General features: G+C 35.1%; 1 protein-coding gene across 8 annotated transcripts in view; it reads right to left on the bottom strand.

The window, feature by feature from the left end:
• Positions 1 to 19,737, bottom strand: part of RIMS2 (regulating synaptic membrane exocytosis 2) — a 590,231-nt gene that overhangs the window by 152,035 nt on the left and 418,459 nt on the right. For all 8 annotated transcript variants that reach the window (XM_060115826.1, XM_060115828.1, XM_060115819.1 and 5 more), the window contains one exon: positions 12,835 to 12,935. In XM_060115826.1, coding sequence (XP_059971809.1) covers positions 12,835 to 12,935 — 101 coding nt within the window. The remainder of the gene's footprint in view (positions 1 to 12,834; positions 12,936 to 19,737) is intronic.

Below are 19,737 nucleotides of genomic sequence, written 5' to 3'. Positions count from 1 at the left end.
CAGGCTAGCATCCCAAAAGTTGTAACGGAAATAAGACATGAGAACATAGCAGTAGGATCATGGTCCTGGGAATCTATAACAGGCAAAAATACAAGAAAAATTAATGGATTGAGGATATGAAGTGGTGTTCCCTTTCAAATATTAGTACCTTAGAAAGTAATAAAGTAACTCAAGGTACTTGCATCTAAGAGAATCAGAGCTAAATAATAGCCTGAAAAACAACATATTATTGAAGAAACTAAAAGGGCCTGAGAATTGCCCTGATGGATCAAATTCAAGCACAGGGCAGATATAATTACATTCTGTTGAAAATCTGGAAGAGGCCCACTACCCTTACTCCTTGTGTGAGAAGGTAGGGTAGGATCAGCTGGATTTGCATGAAGACCATTTGGGGTGGAGTCAACAGTCAAGCATGGCAAGGAATGACAATTATGTCTTGCTCAAACTCTAGCAGTAGCATCTGAATAGGACTCCTTGTCTTTAACATCCTTTTCAAATTCATCTGAAGTATACCATTAGAGTTTCTTCTAAAAGCACAGATTTGTAGATATTGGTGACTTAAAAAATCTTCAAAGCTTATGATTTTAAAGAAGAACATTCTGGATTTTTAACTGAGTGATTTAAAGCCCTCCACAATCTGGTCCCAGACAACTTTTCCATTCTCACCTCTTAATATGTACCCCGATTTGTTAAATGTTTCTATCCTAAAGAACTACTAGCTGTTCCTTAAAACATAGCTTGTGCTCATATGCTTTTATAACTCTGCTTAAGCTCTCCCTCTGCCTGATATGTCCTTCATGTCATGTCATATTCTACATTGTATTCCCAGATTTCTTGAAGCCAAAAGAACATTTCTCATTTTATTTTTCCTTTGCATGACTTACTTGTATTGTACTACCTAACACGGCCTACTTTGTACGAGCACTACTTTTTGTGCACGTGTTTCCCTAATTCAATTATGAACTCTTAGACTGGAAGGATTATGCCTTCCTGCTTCCTCCTTTCCTCCCTCCCTCCTCTTTCTTTTTTCCATTTCTTCCTGACTTTATGCCTTTCTTCCTTTATTCCTTCCTCATTCACTTAGTCCTCCATTTTATTATTATTTATTTGATTGTTTTTCTGGTAATTTTTCTTCTTTTAATGTTGCAGAACCAGAATCCAGACTTAAAGCTGATCAGCTTCAGAGATACCTGCGGTATGCAGTTCTGAGTAGCAGAAAAGAGAACATTACTAAATGTTCCCCGAGATAACAAAATACATTCAGATATTTTAAAAAAGAGGACTCATATAACCATCCTTTAAGAAAAAATGCCCAGGAAAATTATTTGGCACTGAAACATACTTTTAGTTATTCACTTGTCACTGAGTCATTCAAAAAAATCACAGTATTTTAAAGCTGAAAGTGACTTCAGAGAGGATGTAATCTACCTTCCTCATTTTTTTTTTTTTTTTTTTTTTTTTTTTTTTTTTTGCGGTATGCGGGCCTCTCACTGTTGTGGCCTCCCCCGTCGCGGAGCACAGGCTCCGGACGCGCAGGCTCCGGACGCGCAGGCTCAGCGGCCATGGCTCACGGGCCCAGCCGCTCCGCGGCATATGGGATCCTCCCAGACCGGGGCACGAACCCGTATCCCCTGCATCGGCAGGCGGACTCTCAACCACTTGCGCCACCAGGGAGGCCCTACCTTCCTCATTTTATGGATGAGAAAATTGAGAGAAGTTAAATGAATTAACTAAGCTTATACAACTAACTTGTTAATATTAAAGTCATTCTATTTCTTTTCATCAAAATAAATTGTGAACCATAAATTCATGTTTAAGGGGATACTAGGCAGCATATTTAGAACCTAAGCCATTTCTTTTTAAAATATTCACATATAGTTTTCTTCTTTAAAATAAAGATTTGCTTCCTTTTCTGAAATTTGAAAACTATATAAAATGACATGTATAATCAGAATACAAAACCAGCATGGAAATAACACTACTATACTGCTTATAACTATTTGTGGATGAATTTTTTTTTTTTTTTTTTTGCGGTACGCGGGCCTCTCACTGTCATGGCCTCTCCCACTGAGGAGCACAGGCTCCGGACGCGCAGGCTCAGCGGCCATAGCTCACGGGCCCAGCTGCTCAGCGGCCATGGCTCACGGGCCCAGCCACTCCGTGGCATGTGGGATCTTCCCGGACCGGGGCACGAACCCGTGTCCCCTGCATCGGCAGGCGGACTCTCAAACAATGCACCACTAGGGAAGCCCATAAGTGGATGAATTTTAAACAAGTAAGATATTTAAATAATAAAAAAATACAAACTAACCTGAATAAAAAGACATTTTATGTCATTTTTAATTAACACCTTCATATTCCATCTAAAATTCCGATGATTTTTCTTTTTGGCAGAAAGTGAAAATGGGCTTGAGAAGTAACATGTTCGTACATGACTGACCCTGAAGACTGTTAGCCTTGAAGTGAGTATTCCTAGTCATGAAAATGACCTAAGAAGGGTCAATCATAAAATCATAGCCATTTTCTTTGTTAGTCATAAAGTTATATTGAATGGTGGGTTTGGTTCAGAATCGAGTTCAACTGTAAAGTTTTTGTTATTACTCCTACCTCACTTGTTATAATAAATAATAAAAACAGCTACCATTACTGGGCTTTCCCATGTACCAAGCTGAGTTCTGTACTCTTTTACATACAATATTTTTACCTCCTGAAATTATCACCAGCCAAAAGTTCCTTCCTCATAAGAGATATATTCCAAGGTTAGCTATATTATTTCCAGTCTGGAGTATTATTTTATAATTTTCAAAATTGATGATGTAGAAATAATCAAAATTCCATGTTTAGGAAGATATTAGTAAATTAATTTTGCTAATAAATAATATCTGTAATCCTTCCAACTGAAGAAAAGTTACAACTAATTTTTGTGCTCATGAGCAAAGCTATTACATAATAAAATTGTAGATATGTTCAAATTATCATTAGCCAAATTAAATTGAAATTATAGATGTGGAAGACTCCATGCTGCCCTCCTAGTTGACTGATTGCCTTAATTGACTAAAGGTTTTGACTTAAGTCTCAATTCAAACTTAGTTATCAATTATTTCATGTGAAGTATGAAGCAAAAACATTATACACATACATTTATTCTATAAATCATAATTATTATGCCATAAGTTAATTATAAAATCTGTAGATTCAATCATCTGTGAGAATACATTGAGTAGAGAGCCTGACACTGATCAGAGATTACTGAATCAATAATGAGACAACACTAGATAAAGGAAATGAAATATAGAAGATCTAGTTCAAACCTAATTTTAAAGATTAAGCTACAAGATTAAATGATTTGCTTAATTAATGATGAGGCTGCCTAAAACCCAAGTGTTAATACATAATGATGTTTTTCAACGTGGCCTCCAAACTACCATATATTTGTGTAGCACTTTATAGATAACACAGAATTTGTACAGAGAAAAAAGTTGGGTTGTGAAGAACTATTGGGCAATGTATCCAAAGTTAGCACATAAGTGGCAGAATCAAAATTAGAACCTAAGTCTTCCAATTCTTTCTGAGTATTCTTTCTATTATGATTAACTCTAGACAAAAACCAATAATCATATGTCCATTAGAAAATTTGTTTTAGACTCTTGGGTAATAACCTACCCATACCCTCTCCAGAAGTTCCTATCTTGTCCTTACTTGCCCCTGGAGAGACTACATAGATGAATAAACTATATCCCCATTCTCAAGAAGTGTGAAGTTTAATAAAAAGGTAAGAAACAAGCAAATAAGCACCACATAAGACAGAATATATGTATTTTAGGAAGTGATAAATGTCATGATTGGTTCAGAGGGTTTATATGTTATCATATCTCTGTTGTCTTGAATATTCTTGTATTTGTAATTTTTTATATGGCTATACTTAATCCTTTTCAATTACATGAAATTTGAGCTGGAAGGAATGTTTCTGCATTATTTACCACATTTTCTTCCTTCCTTATTCCTCTTATCGTCCTTGATTCTATAAAGCAAGATCTCTCACCCTTTGGTGACCCATATCATTCATTCCTTGTATCCCCCAAAGGGCGCTCTAGTTGTTAGCAAACCAGCAATCCTGGAGGCTTGATGAAAGCAAAGGTGAATGCATAAATTTCTATTTTTGCTGGAGGTAAAAGAAAAATGTTTCCTTTGTGTGTTCTTAGGGAATATATAGGAAGAAATTATGCTCTTGGCAATAGCAGCTACTGTCCATAGACTGACCCTTTTACCAGAGAGTAGCTAGATGCAATTTATTTAAAGATCTTTCTTTTGTTAGTTTTTAGCAACATTATAGTTACTAAAAAGAGAGAAATTACAATTTCTTCTGTAATTTTATAGTGTTCTACAACATGTAAGTCGCTGTCCCAGTCATCTCAAATGACTTCTTCATAATTAAAAATATCTTTTTTATATTTCCTGACCTGACATGTGGTTTTCCTGGCCTGATATGTGATTGTATAGTATGAGGTAGCAATTCACAAATATAATGTAAAGAAAGAAGACACATGCTTGAATGTCTGTCTAAGAAAAACATATTTAAATTTAAATGTGGTTTTATAACTATGAAAAATAATTTTTAAAATGAACTTGCAGACACAAAAATATTTCATCTCCTAGGATGTGAGAAGGTAGTTGGAGAAACAGAGAAAGTAAACACAATTTTAAAAAATCAAAAAGTTTGAAACAAAATAGCTATAGTTAGTTGCCTAAAAATACATATTTACATTATAATCAAATATGCTTTCATAATGCATTAAGGTGATAAACTAAAAGACCATTAACTACTTTGTATAGATATGTTATAGCTGAACTGTATATCCCCCAAATTCATATGTTGTAGTGCTAACTTCTATTACCTCAGAATGTGACTGTTTTGGAGATAAGGCCTTTAAAGAAGTAATTAAGGTAAAATGAGGTCACACTGATGGGCCTTAATCTAATATGACTGGTGTCCTTACAAGAAGAGGAAATTGGAACATAGATACACACAGACGGATGACCCTTTGAGGCCATAGCAAGAGGGTGGCCAACTCCAAGCCAAGGAGAGAGGTCTCAGAAGAAACCAAACCTGCCAACAATTGATCTTGGAATTCTAGCCTCCAGACTGTGAGAAAATTAATTTCTGTTGTTTAAGCAACCTAATCTGTGGCATTTTGTTATGACAGCCCTAGCAAATGTTAAGAAAAAAGAAACCTAAAGTTAGAAACTTTTTTTTTTTTTTTTTTTTTTTTTTGCTGTACGCAGGCCTCTCACTGCTGTGGCCTCTCCCGTTGCGGAGCACAGGCTCCGGACACACAGGCTCCGCGGCCATGGCTCGCGGGCCCAGCCGCTCCGCGGCATGTGGGATCTTCCGGGATCGGGGCACGAACCCGTGTCCCCTGCATCGGCAGGCGGACTCCCAACCACTGCGCCACCAGGGAAGCCCAGAAACTTTTATATTCAAAGATTAGTCACAGATAAAACTATAAAATTTCTAAAATTCCATTAAAATTATCTACTATTAAGTTTGTAACTGTGGGTCTGCTACATAAAGTGAGGTATGTTTGTACATGTGAGACAAGGAAGAAATAAATATTTGTTGCTTCCATCAGCTAAAATATGGAGGAGAGGAATTGTCCTTTGGCTCAGAGCTTTAGGATATGTGTGTGTGCATATCATAGATTTAGATAAATTATGTGTAAATTTATCTCTATGTTTAAGTTAAATTTGAAGTACATTCCAGCTGGCTAAAGAGTAGAAATGGCAAGAATGATAATTTGTGGTAGATAAAAATTTGACTAACCTGATAAAAATGAGACAACCCAAATCACTTTTTAACTTTTTAGATTATCATTAGTTTTTACACTTTTCCTCCCTTTCCACCCACCTATTTTTTAGGATTACCTTAAAGATATACTAATCTGTATCTAGTAGATTGTTGCTGGCAACAGAAATAGACCTGGTAAGAGCAGGGTATCTGTTGAAAATAATTTCTCTTTTTCTCTTTCTTCCCCATCATCATCATCATATCACCATCACCATCCCACCATCATCATATGATGGCTCACATTTACTTATTCCTTATTATATTCCAAACTCTTTTTGAGTTATACATAACATATAAATAGACTTAATCTGGAAAACAATCCTATGAGGTAGGTACTATTATTAGCACACTGTGCTAATTTTGCTAAAGAACGTGAAGCTATCTTATTGCAGGGTTATACAGAAATGAACACAACATCAGAGAAAATTGACAAAGTAGAATAGACGTTTAGAGAAATGGCAGGTTTCAGTGAAGAAATCCAGGTGCAGCCACTGGCATTCTCCCTGGCATCTTCATCAGTAAGTGATTAGATTTCTTGACTAGTTTGGGATGGAAACTATGAGGAGGTGATCTTAATTCTGATTTTTTAAAAATGAAACCATTCTGCTGGATATCTGGCTAGACCAAGCCTAGCAGGAATTTTTTTGAAAATCTGAATCCTACTTCTGTTCATAAAACAGTTGAACTGCTTATTCCAAGAAAGGATGCTTCATTACTTCCCACAGGACTTCTTTACCTACTCCTTGAGGACCTTGCAGGGTAAAGACTGGGTTACTAAGATCACTCCTATTAGAATTCTCTTGCTCTATATATCACATGATTCCATCTAACACTGGCACAGTGGTATCTGTTTCATGAGAATACCAGGTTCTCTGGGTAACTTGAGAGTCAATGATGGAGCAGCTCTTCCTCCAGCGGGCACCAGGCCCAGCTCAACTGTACTATTATTGGGCTGTGTTATATGTTACCAGAAACTCAACTTTTCTGCTTATCCAAAAAGAAAATCCCCTAGCATTTTATATCAATCACTGCAATAAAATTATATTTTTCATTTCTTCACTTTCAATAAATACATGTATTTCCACATATCATCTTAGTGATTTGCATAAGGCCACCTAATGTAATTTTAAAATGCACTTTTTATAAATTTAGTTTTTCAGTTTTCAGATCCATTTATGTCACTGTTGTTAAAGAGTATTTCTTTTTAAATACCCATACCCATAGCCATATGCCTACCTGTTAATCATCTTTCCAAGAGCCAGGCTCATTGAATGTCAACCTTGATAACATCATTTCTTTCTTTCTTTTTTTTTTTTGCGGTATGCAGGCCTCTCACTGTTGTGGCCTCTCCCGTTGTGGAGCACAGGCTCCGGACGCGCAGGCTCAGCAGCCATGGCTCACGTGCCCAGCCGCTCCGCGGCATGTGGGATCTTCCCCGACCGACCGGGGCACGAACCCTTGTCCCCCTGCATCGGCAGGCGGACTCTCAACCACTGCACCACCAGGGAAGCCCAACATCATTTCTTAATTTCAGTAATTTAGCTTGTAATTCTCATGATATGTTATGTTCCAGGCTCTTTTTATTTTTTTATCTCCATATTCTTTGAAGATTCATAAATTCTTTCCCCCTAAATTTGATCTCTGCTGCTTCAGTCTCTTTATTTGAGAATAAAGGGAACATTCAATGATAGCTGAGTTACACTAAAATCCTTTTCATCAGCTTAGTAATTTCTTTACCATTTCTTTTCAACCTTGTCGTATTCATTTCTGGTGCCTATGGCACATTTGCTGTTATTATAAAAAATAATAACAAATATCTGCACCATTTATTAAGCATTTTACTAAATGCTAAACCATGTATATACATTATCTCATTTCTGCCTAATCATCGCTGTATGAAATAGATCTCAAAGCCCTTTTTAATAAAGAAATTGAGAGTAAGAGGTTAACCTACCGAAAGTCACCCAGGTGGAGTTTGCTTGTCTCCAGGCTGTGTTCTCATCTCCTACACTGTACTCAAGTGCTGCTGCCATATTTTGGTGATATTAGAGTCTTAAAGTACTCCTGACTCACAAACATCAAACTTATAAGCAGCCCATAGGTGCCACTCCTCACCAGCCCCAACCTGTCTCCCCTCTTCTGGTCCTTACTGCTTGTGTTTTGAAAGTCAATTTAAAACACTTAAGGCTGGCCTTAAATGTGTATTCTCAGTGTTGAGAAGAGAGTAAGCTCTAATTAAGGGAACAGCTTAGTTAACAATGGTGATCTACCCGCCAAAAATACTTTGCCTTTAAAAGTCTGAATTTTTTTATATTGATACTGCCTACAGCTCCATCGTGTGAGGTTTATTTGTATTTACAGACCTTTTTTAAAAAACTATCTCTGTGTTGTGTAGTTCATGTTATAATGTAAGTTACTTTAGTGGGATTGCTTTCTTTCTAATATGTCTCTTTGAAATCAATGAGTGGATCCTTACAAGACAAGAAGCCTGGAAGAAAAGGTGACAAGTGCCCAGGATCAGGTATGTACAAAGAATGGAGAAAAAAATTTTTTTCCTTTCTTTTGCAGTGTTGTGCTCCACTCCCAGAATACTGATCAGTCTATTAGACTGCAGGTTAAATGGATTAATATGAACTTCTGGTCCACATTTGAAAAGTTCTGCAAAATTTATGAGCTATCTTGCTTAATTCTAGAGTGATAAATAAGAAAACAGAAGATTATAAGTGCTACAATAGGGGTAAAATATTTTTGTGATAATTTTGTGGGAACATTACCACCAAAAAGGAACATTTTTTCTTCCTACAGAGAAATAAGCTTTGAGTTCCAAATAAACATGGTATCAATAAACTGTGTAGCTTCTCTGTTGAAATCTGATGGACTACCCTTTTAAAAAATATCCTCCAAGGGCTTCCCTGGTGGCGCAGTTGTTGAGAGTCCACCTGCCAATGCAGGGGACACGGGTTCGTGCCCCAATCCGGGAAGATCCCACATGCTGCGGAGCTGCTGGGCCCGTGAGCCATGGCTACTGAGCCTGCGCGTCCGGAGACTGTGCTCTGCAACGGCAGAGGCCGCAACAGTGAGAGGCCCACGTACCGCAAAAAAAAGAAAAAAAAAATCCTCCAAGTTCATTTAAAAACATTAAATATGGCTAATTTAAAAAGCAAACATCATATAGTTATATAAATATTATCAAATTCTCCATATTAATTTTCAGATATACCTACATTGTTTATCAATTATTACTAATTATTGTAATTATGTAACTCATGGAAGGGTAGTTGGTCTATGCTGAATTATAATTCACATTGTTAAATGTAATAAACAAATCATGTTTTTCTGAACCAATGAAGAACAGAGAACATTGGTTTTAAGTTGATCCTTAAATTATGTTGAGAGTAGAATAGATGAATCACATGTAAACTGGGATACAGACAATGCAGTAGGCATGAAAGGGTGCATTGGCTACATAGTTAAATTCTGTTGAGGGAAAAGCCCTGAGAAATCATCCACTGGCTAAATAGGAATCATGTCTGCATGTGGTTTTGATGCTTTTATTAAATATAGGCTGTCTGCTTACAAATTTCCTCATATACTTAAAATATGTTTAGAAAGACAGTAACTTAATAGGCATTGCTCTGCAGGTACTTTCAAAGTGAATTACTGAGGATATATTTTATAAATTAGTAAGAATTGTTTACAACTGTCAGTGTAGAATGCTTGAAAAATTCAGGGAAGCAAAGCCATTTAAAATGTGGAATGTGTAGTTTAAAAAACACTTCGCTAACAATTATATTCCATGAAAGCTTCTTAATAGCTTCACTAGAATTTCAGGAATATAGCTCATAAGTATAGCATATGCTCTATAGGCTTTGGATTTAATCTCAGTTATCTCAAAATTGAAAACCAGATTAGCTACAAATAATACTTTCCATGATTTAATGTGAACTTGGGTAGATTACTTAACCTTTCTATGGCTTAGTTCCCTTACCAATTAAATGATTTTTTTCACGAATTAGAGTTAATGTATTAAAGTGCATAGCTCAATAGCAAGTATTTAATTGGCATTTGTTCTCAAACAAGGAAGAAAAGAATGGAAATATAAGGTGAATATCCCTAGTTAAAAAGAGAGGGGATGGGGCTTCCCTGGTGGCACAGTGGTTGACAGTCTGCCTGCCGATGCAGGGGACACAGGTTCGTGCCCCGGTCTGGGAAGATCCCACATGCCGCGGAGCAGCTGGGCCCGTGAGCCATGGCCGCTGAGCCTTGGGCGTCCGGAGCCTGTGCTCCACAATGGGAGAGGCCACAACAGTGAGAGGCCCACATACCGCAAAAAAAAAAAAAAAAAAAGAGAGAGAGGGGATGCAGTTGAAAATTTGAATCTAAATAATTGTTAGTATGGAAATGAATAATAAATAAATCTATACATGCGCTTGACTGAAAAGAATCTTCTGTAATTTTCTCTTTGATCCATGAGAGAGTTAGATCAAGGTAGGGATGATAGGCAGATAGATGACCCAGCAAAGACAGTTCCACATCAGGAAATTTGTAGTGGAACAAAACAGAGTCGTGCTTTGGATCCTTTTCAAAAGTTGTACCTTAATGACTTGATTGCATTTTTGGTTAGGCTGAGTGCACAACTCCAGCAATAGTAAACAGAATTCTATGTACTTGACATTCAACAGATAGGATTTGTTAGATACTAGGAGAGGCCTTGTAAAGGAGTCAGATCACTTATTCTCAGAAGAAAGTCTTCATTTTTAAATGACCTCATCCATCACTGGCTTCTGGCTAAAACCCTAAAAAGAGGAAGTCAACTCATTCAGTTACCTGGAAGTAAATTTTACATGCAGCCCACCTTAGAGCAGTGGTTCTCAAACTGTAGTCCACATCTCAATCACCTGGGAGGCTTTTTAAAACCAGGAACATCACCCCTAGAGTTTTGATTAAGTAGGTCTGGAGCGGGTCAGAGAATTGCATTTCCAAAAGTCCTTGGGTGATGTTGAGGTTATTGGTCTGGGTCTACACTTTGAAAACCACTGCCTTAGAGAATACCTAGGAAATTATATTGCTTAGCATAATAAGTCCTTTGCCAAGACTTAAATTTTTTCTAACCTAAAATAATTCGTGTCAAAGTTATAAAACTTCGAAGCCTCAGGCATTCTTTAGTATTCCTTTGGTCCATCCCCTTGTAATGAATTTCTGTCAGGTATCCATAACAAGAATCATTGGCATTGCTTCTAAGGAACTTGTTTTTATTGTATGAACAATGTAAATCATATGAGTGACCCAGTTTCCTTTTCTGCCTTTGCTGCTTGTGAGGAAGCTCACAGTCAAAATATAAGCCCCACATGTAGCAGGTGTATAGGATCTCACACTATGCATTTTGTTCACAAGCTTTACTTCTGGCATTACCTTGTTTTTTCTTGACCTCATTTTCCCTTGATACTAATTTCTTCATTGATGATATTATTGAGAGTATTTTATGTATTTTTAAGAATCATCTACATTCCTTCATGAAGTATAGTGGGATATAAACAAACAAAACAAATATGTGTTATCTTATGTTTATGGAAGCTTTAATATCCTATTTTATCAGGACTTCATGCCTTGGTCTTTGGATTACATAATATGTATAAATGAGAGATTAGAGCATAGCAGATGCCACAAAAGATCAGGTCTTTCTTCCTATTTAGCCCTAGGCAGAAATATTTTTAAAAGTACCTGGAAAGGCACAGATATCATTTCTGATACCAAGCTCAAAAGGTTAGAGATGTATCTGAAATATTCTATCACTGCAAATCTGTTTTCTGTGAAATTCACTGAACCTATTTGAAGTTATTCATATTTTCATTTTAGAATGAAATTTCTAGAAGTTAAAACCTGCTAAGTAAAGGCAAGGCTATTTTTTGTTTGTCTTAAATTTACCTTTCTCTTGGCATTAGGCCTGTGCCATTTCCAGGACAGCAGAACAATTCTGTATTCACCACATCAGTCAATATTCATGTACTCTGGGGAAGAGATTGGTGGCTTGGAAGGTGATGCTGAGGTAAGAATATCTGCCTCCTCTAGGTTGTATAATGGAGAAACTGAAACCTATGCTACCTACCACATACGCACATCCCGCATAGCCAGTTGTGCTTTACTTCATAAGTCTTATCTTTACTGAAGAATGGGCTATAATTGAGAGAAACTGAAGGTAAGGATAAAATAGACCTAACTGTATAAAAATCCAAATTGCTTTTCTCTAATACACAGATAACAGACCACAAATATTACATGACTACAATGATTAGACCACATAACAATGAAATGTTAGGAATAAGTTTTGCTATTTTCATTCTTTTGTTAAATCTTAAATAGGTACCTCAGAGCAAAGTCTTTGAATGAATAATATGATGAGCCTAAAAATGTTTTGAAAATATAAAGGCAATGAAGGGCAAGAGCAATGAAATAATATTTTTTTCCTACATTGGTAGACTTTGCACCTCAATTTATTACCAAAAAGTGGTTCAAAAAGATTCTCACTAAAAAACTTTTTGAATTCTTTACAACACCTCATGAGTATGTATTTTGTTCCAATAACTTATTAATAAATCAGATTGAATTAAAACGCTATAAAGTAAAAAAATTCTATTTGTAGGAAAACCATAAGATGATAATAGAAGTTCTTCCTAAACATTTTTGAGGGTGTTAGGGCCTTTATAAGTTTTATAAAATGAAAAATTCTAAAAGCTTTGTTCTTCAGATCATTTATGAGTTTCATTTCCTTAATCTCCTATATTATATAATGGTTTTTCTAAATAGTAAGGCAAGTCTATACCTAAAAGTTGGTATACAAACACATCATAAATTTTAGCATTTAATAATATCATGGGGCCATTGCATTATATGTTTGTGTCTGACTAATCTGCATTCAGCAGTTTGAGAATCTAACAGTTTCATATGATTAACTGATTATTTTACAACTTTTAAAAAGAAAAATGTCTTGCCTTTGATTGGTAATCTTGTTCCAGTCTGGGATCTGATCCGGCTACCTGTTTGTATTTGTTAATTTTCATTTGGCGATTTCTCTCCTCTATATCCATAGCACCTATCGAGTAGAAAGAAACCCATAAAATTAATGTTCAGTTCTTATTTCTGAGCCCAACTTACAGGACATATAAAAGAAGAAATGCTAGGATGATATATTACTTTCATTCAAGGTAGTATGTACAAATTAAATGTCATTTTTTAGATTTATTTAAGTATGCAATTTGGTGAATAAAAGCATGATTATTAAATATGTAAAATAATTTAAATCTGAATAAAATGTAAACAAATGTAAATAGAAGACAACAAATCTTCATTAGATAGAAAACACCTTCTGGTACATGTATGTCCAGGAGAATATATTTGACAGCACGTAAATATGACAATAGTAATATTATAAGAATTTTGGCTTGTAACGAATTCATCAAGGTTCGAATTATTTACTGGAAAGAGGTTGTCTCATTGGTTTCAAATACAATTTTACAACTGCATTTAGAATTATCATAAAATCGTCCCATGTATTAAAGCAGGTTGCTCCAACATACGTATGGATGCAGTTATCAAGATCTTTTGAACTTGAATTTTCTAGAACTAGGATCAAGAAAGAGGCACTTGGAATAATACTCCTGAAAACATACCATGCCTGTAGAGGCACAAAGTATTACTGAAATCATTTTAGGGGAAAACAAGAATGTAAGGAGGTGAGAAACTGAGATAGTAAGCCTATAATAAGATGAGATTAATGCTGTCTATAACAGGTGCTTCCCCAAAACACATCAACTATAGATATCAAGAGGGTCTTTAAGAACTTTGGTTAGAATAAGAACTAAATTCAGTAAGCAAACCTTAGCAAACATGAAAAAGTGCTTTAAAATTATATTTATGATTTTTATTAAAGAGATTTTATAGAGAAATTCCATTTCTCATTAATAGGCATAATGGAAAAACAAAATCTCAATTGTATGCTACAAACCTACAAACTGGGAAAAATAATCATAGCTTAGTAGGTTCAGTGGGTTTCTACAATAAAATGTTGTCATGTAAATCCACAAACACTGGGTCTAGGTAAGAATGTAAACATACACACACATACCCCTGGCTTAAGATCATAACTTTAAAACTGCAGTAAAGACATATAGACAAAAGTGTGCCCATTCAAAAATAGGTATTTTAATACTCATCCTGGGAAAAATCTCACTGTATATTTGATAACTGCTAGTAAAAAAATTTTAAGTAAAATTTGATAATTAAAGTAAGATACAAAGGGAAGAAAAAGTTTCAAAAAGGATTAAGAAAATCTTGACTAAAAGAATGTATAAAGAGTTTAGATTATATGACATCTAAGTAAAAGAGCAAATTTAAATCAACTAAACAGTTTGAGTCAAATTTTAATAATGATTTGATTAATTGATTCTGTGCCAAATTATAAAATGGGGAATAGAAATATAATGTTAATATCAGTTGAATGATACACAAAACCAAGTGAGTGCTTCCATGATATAAGTGTGAAATATGGTCAATTATAAATGTCTATTACTCTATTAAAATACAATATTGGAATTGTTTGTACCTCAAGAGATATTCTCAGATAAATATGTTTATTTTCTCCAAGGGCAAGGGAACAAAAAAGCCATCCCAGCTTCAAAAAATTATGTGTGCTGAAAAAAATATTAGCTAAATTAAGTGTTTGGGAAGTTTCTTTTAAAAAGTTTAATTTTGATATTATAGTAGCAAAACAGTATTTTAAATATAAATAGCACCAATAGACAAAGTTTAAACACATTTTACATATACATAAATATACATATACATATTGACATATACACATACATACGTACATACATATATACATTTTCTAATATTGAGACTATTTCCTGGACATCGACCTCCTATGACACTACATTAAATTCTTCCTGATTATTAGATAATAATGTGTAATATTCAAATTGTCTCAAATTCTTTTTGGTATAAGGTAAATTATTAATCAAGTAAACTAAGAAAATATGATTTCTTATTTCATTAATATCTTAATATGATTTCTTATTTCATTAATATCTTAATAACATAAGCCATTTAAGAGGTTTACTTGTTTTTAAACCAATAAACTAATTGTGGTTATTCTGAACTTGAAAAAGACTACTTAATGTGTCCAAAAAGTTAAAAAGTCATATTTATTGTGTTGGTATGGCAATCAAGTAAAAAAAAAAAAGTTAAGTTATAGGTAGATTTTGTAATCAGAGATGCAATTGAAAATGGCCATATTAACCAACAGTAAGACAGTGGTTGCTTAGGTTTCTACATTTACACTACGAAGATCATCAGGTTCACCTTCAGTGATTTCTGTAGTGCACTTCAAGCAATAGTTTTAAGTTTGCTTTTCCAAACACACACACACACACACACACACACACACACACACACACACTCTTGGGGTCCCAAAGCAGCTTCACACACCACACTTCTTTGAAATAGGGATATAGGTCTGGCAATAATGCAATTCATAATGAAGCTAAACAGTGATCAGAATATTGTAGGACTGCTGACTCAGTGACCCCATCTTGTGATCTTAAGCAAAATGCTCAAATCTGGGGATCTTAAGAGGGAAAAATCTCAAGTCCAACAGCAAAGCTCAAAGAAAGAACACCAAAATTCAGAAAACAAATTAGAGAACCTATGATTACAACATCAGGGAAGTTTAAGACTATTATTAATCTTATCTAAATCCAGAAACTGCATTGGTTAGTATCCCAAATTTTTGTGGCTAATTTAATGATTTTTCTCTTTTCCCCACCCTATCCTTTTCTTCTATTGATATATAAATATTTGGCTTCAGGTTTAAAAAAGTCTTCCTTTAACTGAGATTAAAAAGTTTCACTTCACTAAGTGGCTATCTGTTTCATGAGGGTTTCTGATGAAAATAATCACATCTGTAATTCCTTTTTTCTTTGATTATTATATGTCTTCACAAAACTTAAGATGTGCCTTTAAATAATCTGAGATTAGAAAACAAATTACATTGTTCATATATATATATATATAATTTTTTTTTTTTTTCGGTACGCGGGCCTTTCACTGTTGTGGTCTCTCCCGCCGCGGAGCACAGGCTCCGGACGCGCAGGCCCAGCGGCCATGGCTCACGGGCCCAGCCGCTCCGCGGCATGTGGGATCCTCCCGGGCCGAGGCACGAACCCGCGTCCCCTGCATCGGTAGGCGTACTCTCAACCACTGCACCACCAGGGAAGCCCCATTGTTCATATTTTTAACAAAATAATACATCAAGAATTTGTGGAGTGATCATTAAAAATTTACATTTTATCATTGGATTTCTTCTAAAGTTTATCCTTGTAAAGGTACATGTTAAATTTGCTTTCCAGTTAAATTTAAGAATTAAAGACATTTGTGCAATGTCTTAATCAAATTTTTATTAATAGTGAAAGATTTCCAACAAAAACTATTCCTTGTTGAAACTATCTAAATAATTGATGACAATATAAATAAAATGTATTTGCACAAAATACATACAGAGATATCATAAATGTAGTCTGAACATAAATCAAAATATTATGAGGCCTTTTTCTGATTGAAGCTAAAAAAGTATATTACTTACCTATTAGAAATCTATTTACAAAATTAACTATATTTTGCCAAATCATCAAAGAAAGGAAAAAAATTTTTGATAACTATCCTATTGAATCCTAGTTTACAAACTTTTCTTCTAAAAAAATACAAACAATGTGGAAGAGGCACAACAAAACAAATGATGATTATGGACAATAATGATGACAGTGACAGAAATAACATATTCCTAATGGACAAAGTTTAAAAGGCCAAATTCATGTACTCTTTAAATGCTACAGTCACCAGTTAGGCATGTGCCAAATTAAGTATAATAAAAAAAGGTATAATCAGTGTATGCAGCTGTTTTCTCACTTTGAAGTAACAGTTACACAAGAAAAAGCATAGCTATTTGTGTGTTTATTTTGTAGATTCAGTAGGATAGAGTATAAAACAGTTTACTGATGTCTTTCAAAAGTCAAAGGAATAGGAATAGAAATTGTTAAAATGCATTGAGATAAGAATATGTAATACTGGGCTTCCCTGGTGGCGCAGTGGTTGAGGGTCCGCCTGCCGATGCAGGGGACACAGGTTCGTGCCCCGGTCTGGGAGGATCCCGCGTGCCGCAGAGCGGCTGGGTCCGTGCGCCATGGCCACTGGGCCTGCGCGTCCGGAGCCTGTGCTCCGCAACAGGAGAGGCCACAGCAGTGAGAAGCCCGCGTACCGCAAAAAAAAAAAAAAAGAATATGTAATACTTAGTTATAATATTATTTTCAAAGGCAGTACAATTTAAAAACAAAATACTGTCTTTGGTTTTATTTTACCTGCTCTTTCAAGAGTCTAATAACTGCAGAAACACTTTTCAGAGTGACAGTAATAAACTAGCTGTTGACAAAAAAATTAATGGTCATTTATATGAAAGTTTTCCAAAGTACCTGATGTACAAATATTAAAAGCAAATTACTTAAAAATAAAACATATTTGGTACTGTGTATTAAAAGGCTTTACAATGGTCATATTTTTGACCCTGAAATTTCACTTCCCAGGATCTTTCCTAAAGAAATAAATCAATGTGCAAAGATGTACATACATATTCATTACACCATTGTTTGATAATTGCAAAGGCCAGGGAAAAGAAACTCCAAATGTCCAAAATAGGGGATTAGTTAACTGCATTTATGGTATATCTACAGAATATTATATACTCACAAAAAATGATGAGAACAGTGTGCATGTGCATTCACACATATAAATTATATAAAATAAAGATACTACAATTAGTAATTATAAAACACTAAATGGTGGATATGGTACTATAGTTTGTATTGTAAAAAACCATATATATTCATAAAAACATATATGCACAAAATTGACAAAAAAGACAAAGACATGGAGTGAAAAAGATTTAAGATTTACATACCAGAGTACTTATCAGTTATCACTGGTTATTAGAAGTTAGTATAAGTGCTTTTGGTTTTTTATTTGGGTTAATATATAGTTTATAAAGTATCCACAATGATTATATACTATACAGAAAAGATATTTTAAAAACACACAAAATATAATGTTTATGTGAACAAGGACAAATTTTCCAGTTTGAAAACCTTATTTTTTTGTCATGATTTGATAGAATGCTTTGGAAATAAATGTTAAATAATTTTTAAGGTGCAAATATGCAATCATTCATTATTTAATTTATCTTAGGGACATATATTTGTTAAATAAAAGCTGTGGGTGTATTGATTAAAAGTGGTACAAAATAAGAAATAGTTCCAAATGCAATAAAGCGCAGATCTTTCCAATTTTTTTTTTTTTTTTTTTTTTTTTTTTTTTGCGGTATGCGGGCCTCTCACTGTTGTGGCCTCCCCCGTTGCGGAGCACAGGCTCCGGACGCGCAGGCTCCGGACGCGCAGGCTCCGGACGCGCAGGCTCAGCGGCCATGGCTCACGGGCCCAGCCGCTCCGCGGCATATGGGATCCTCCCAGACCGGGGCACGAACCCGTATCCCCTGCATCGGCAGGCGGACTCTCAACCACTTGCGCCACCAGGGAGGCCCAGATCTTTCCAATTTTTATGAATGTTAATTCAAAAAATGATCTGACATGTTTTAAAATTTTCCATATTAGTTTTTTCAAGTGTAGGACTTAAGAAACTATGCAACAAAAATCAAATTTACTTTAAAATGATTTCTTCACAATCACTTGCCTGTAATGAATTTTCTCATATTTTTAGACAAAAACTTTATCATATACTAGAACCACATAAAAAGTACACTTTTGTGGGCCTCCCTGGTGGCGCAAGTGGTTGAGAGTCCGCCTGCCGATGCAGGGGATACGGGTTCGTGCCCCGGTCTGGGAGGATCCCATATGCCGCGGAGCGGCTGGGCCCGTGAGCCATGGCCGCTGAGCCTGCGCGTCCGGAGCCTGCGCGTCCGGAGCCTGTGCTCCGCAACGGGGGAGGCCACAACAGTGAGAGGCCCGCATACCGCAAAAAAAAAAAAAAAAAAAAAAAAAAGTACACTTTTGTTAGCTAAATTATTTGTTAAAAGAGATGTAATGCAGGGAATAACAAATATTGGAACACATTAAATTGAGAAAAAGTATGGAAATAAATATTGTGAAAAAATTAAAAATTATGCACCAGATTATTTTGTATTACTACTAGGGCAAATAGAAGCATTTTCTTTTAAAGTGTAAATAAACTTAGTCTTAACTGTGCAACTAAGATACACGAATTTTGAGGAATAATTATTTCCAAATCAATCAATTTTGAGGATTTTTCTACTGTTGTCACTAGGAAATAACACATTTGGAATGAAAGAAAATATAATTTATTTTTCTTATAATGTGTTTACTTATTTGCTCCTAGGAATGCAGGAAAACTGAACTTCATAGTTGCCTAAGTAAAATGTGGAATTAAATGAAACATAAGAGTTCTAGAAACTTATAAACTGTGTCCTACTGTGAGGTTCATAGTTATGGGCTATAGTCTTTTGAATTATGTTCTAAACCTTTATGATCTGTTTTAGATACTTAGCTTACCTGTGTATCTGTATTCTGTTTCTTTATTAACTCTCTGCCATATTCATTAAATAATACTTCAAAGGAGACGTTATAAATTTCAGACTCCTTTCACTATAGTCAAAAGAAACTAATATGCAAACTACTTTAGGACATAAGTTATAAGGAGTGATCTAGTGATCTCAGGAAACAGAGTATGTCTACTTTTGATATCTACATTCAGTGAACAGACTTACTGAGACTTTATTATTCAGAGGACTTGGATTTTAGCATCATTTTATGTTTCAA

The sequence above is a fragment of the Mesoplodon densirostris genome, chromosome 13 (genome assembly GCF_025265405.1).
Source record: "Mesoplodon densirostris isolate mMesDen1 chromosome 13, mMesDen1 primary haplotype, whole genome shotgun sequence".
Taxonomy (NCBI): domain Eukaryota; kingdom Metazoa; phylum Chordata; class Mammalia; order Artiodactyla; family Ziphiidae; genus Mesoplodon; species Mesoplodon densirostris.
The sequence above is the reverse complement of the archived record's forward strand: the minus strand, read 5'-3'. Positions and strand labels throughout refer to the sequence as shown.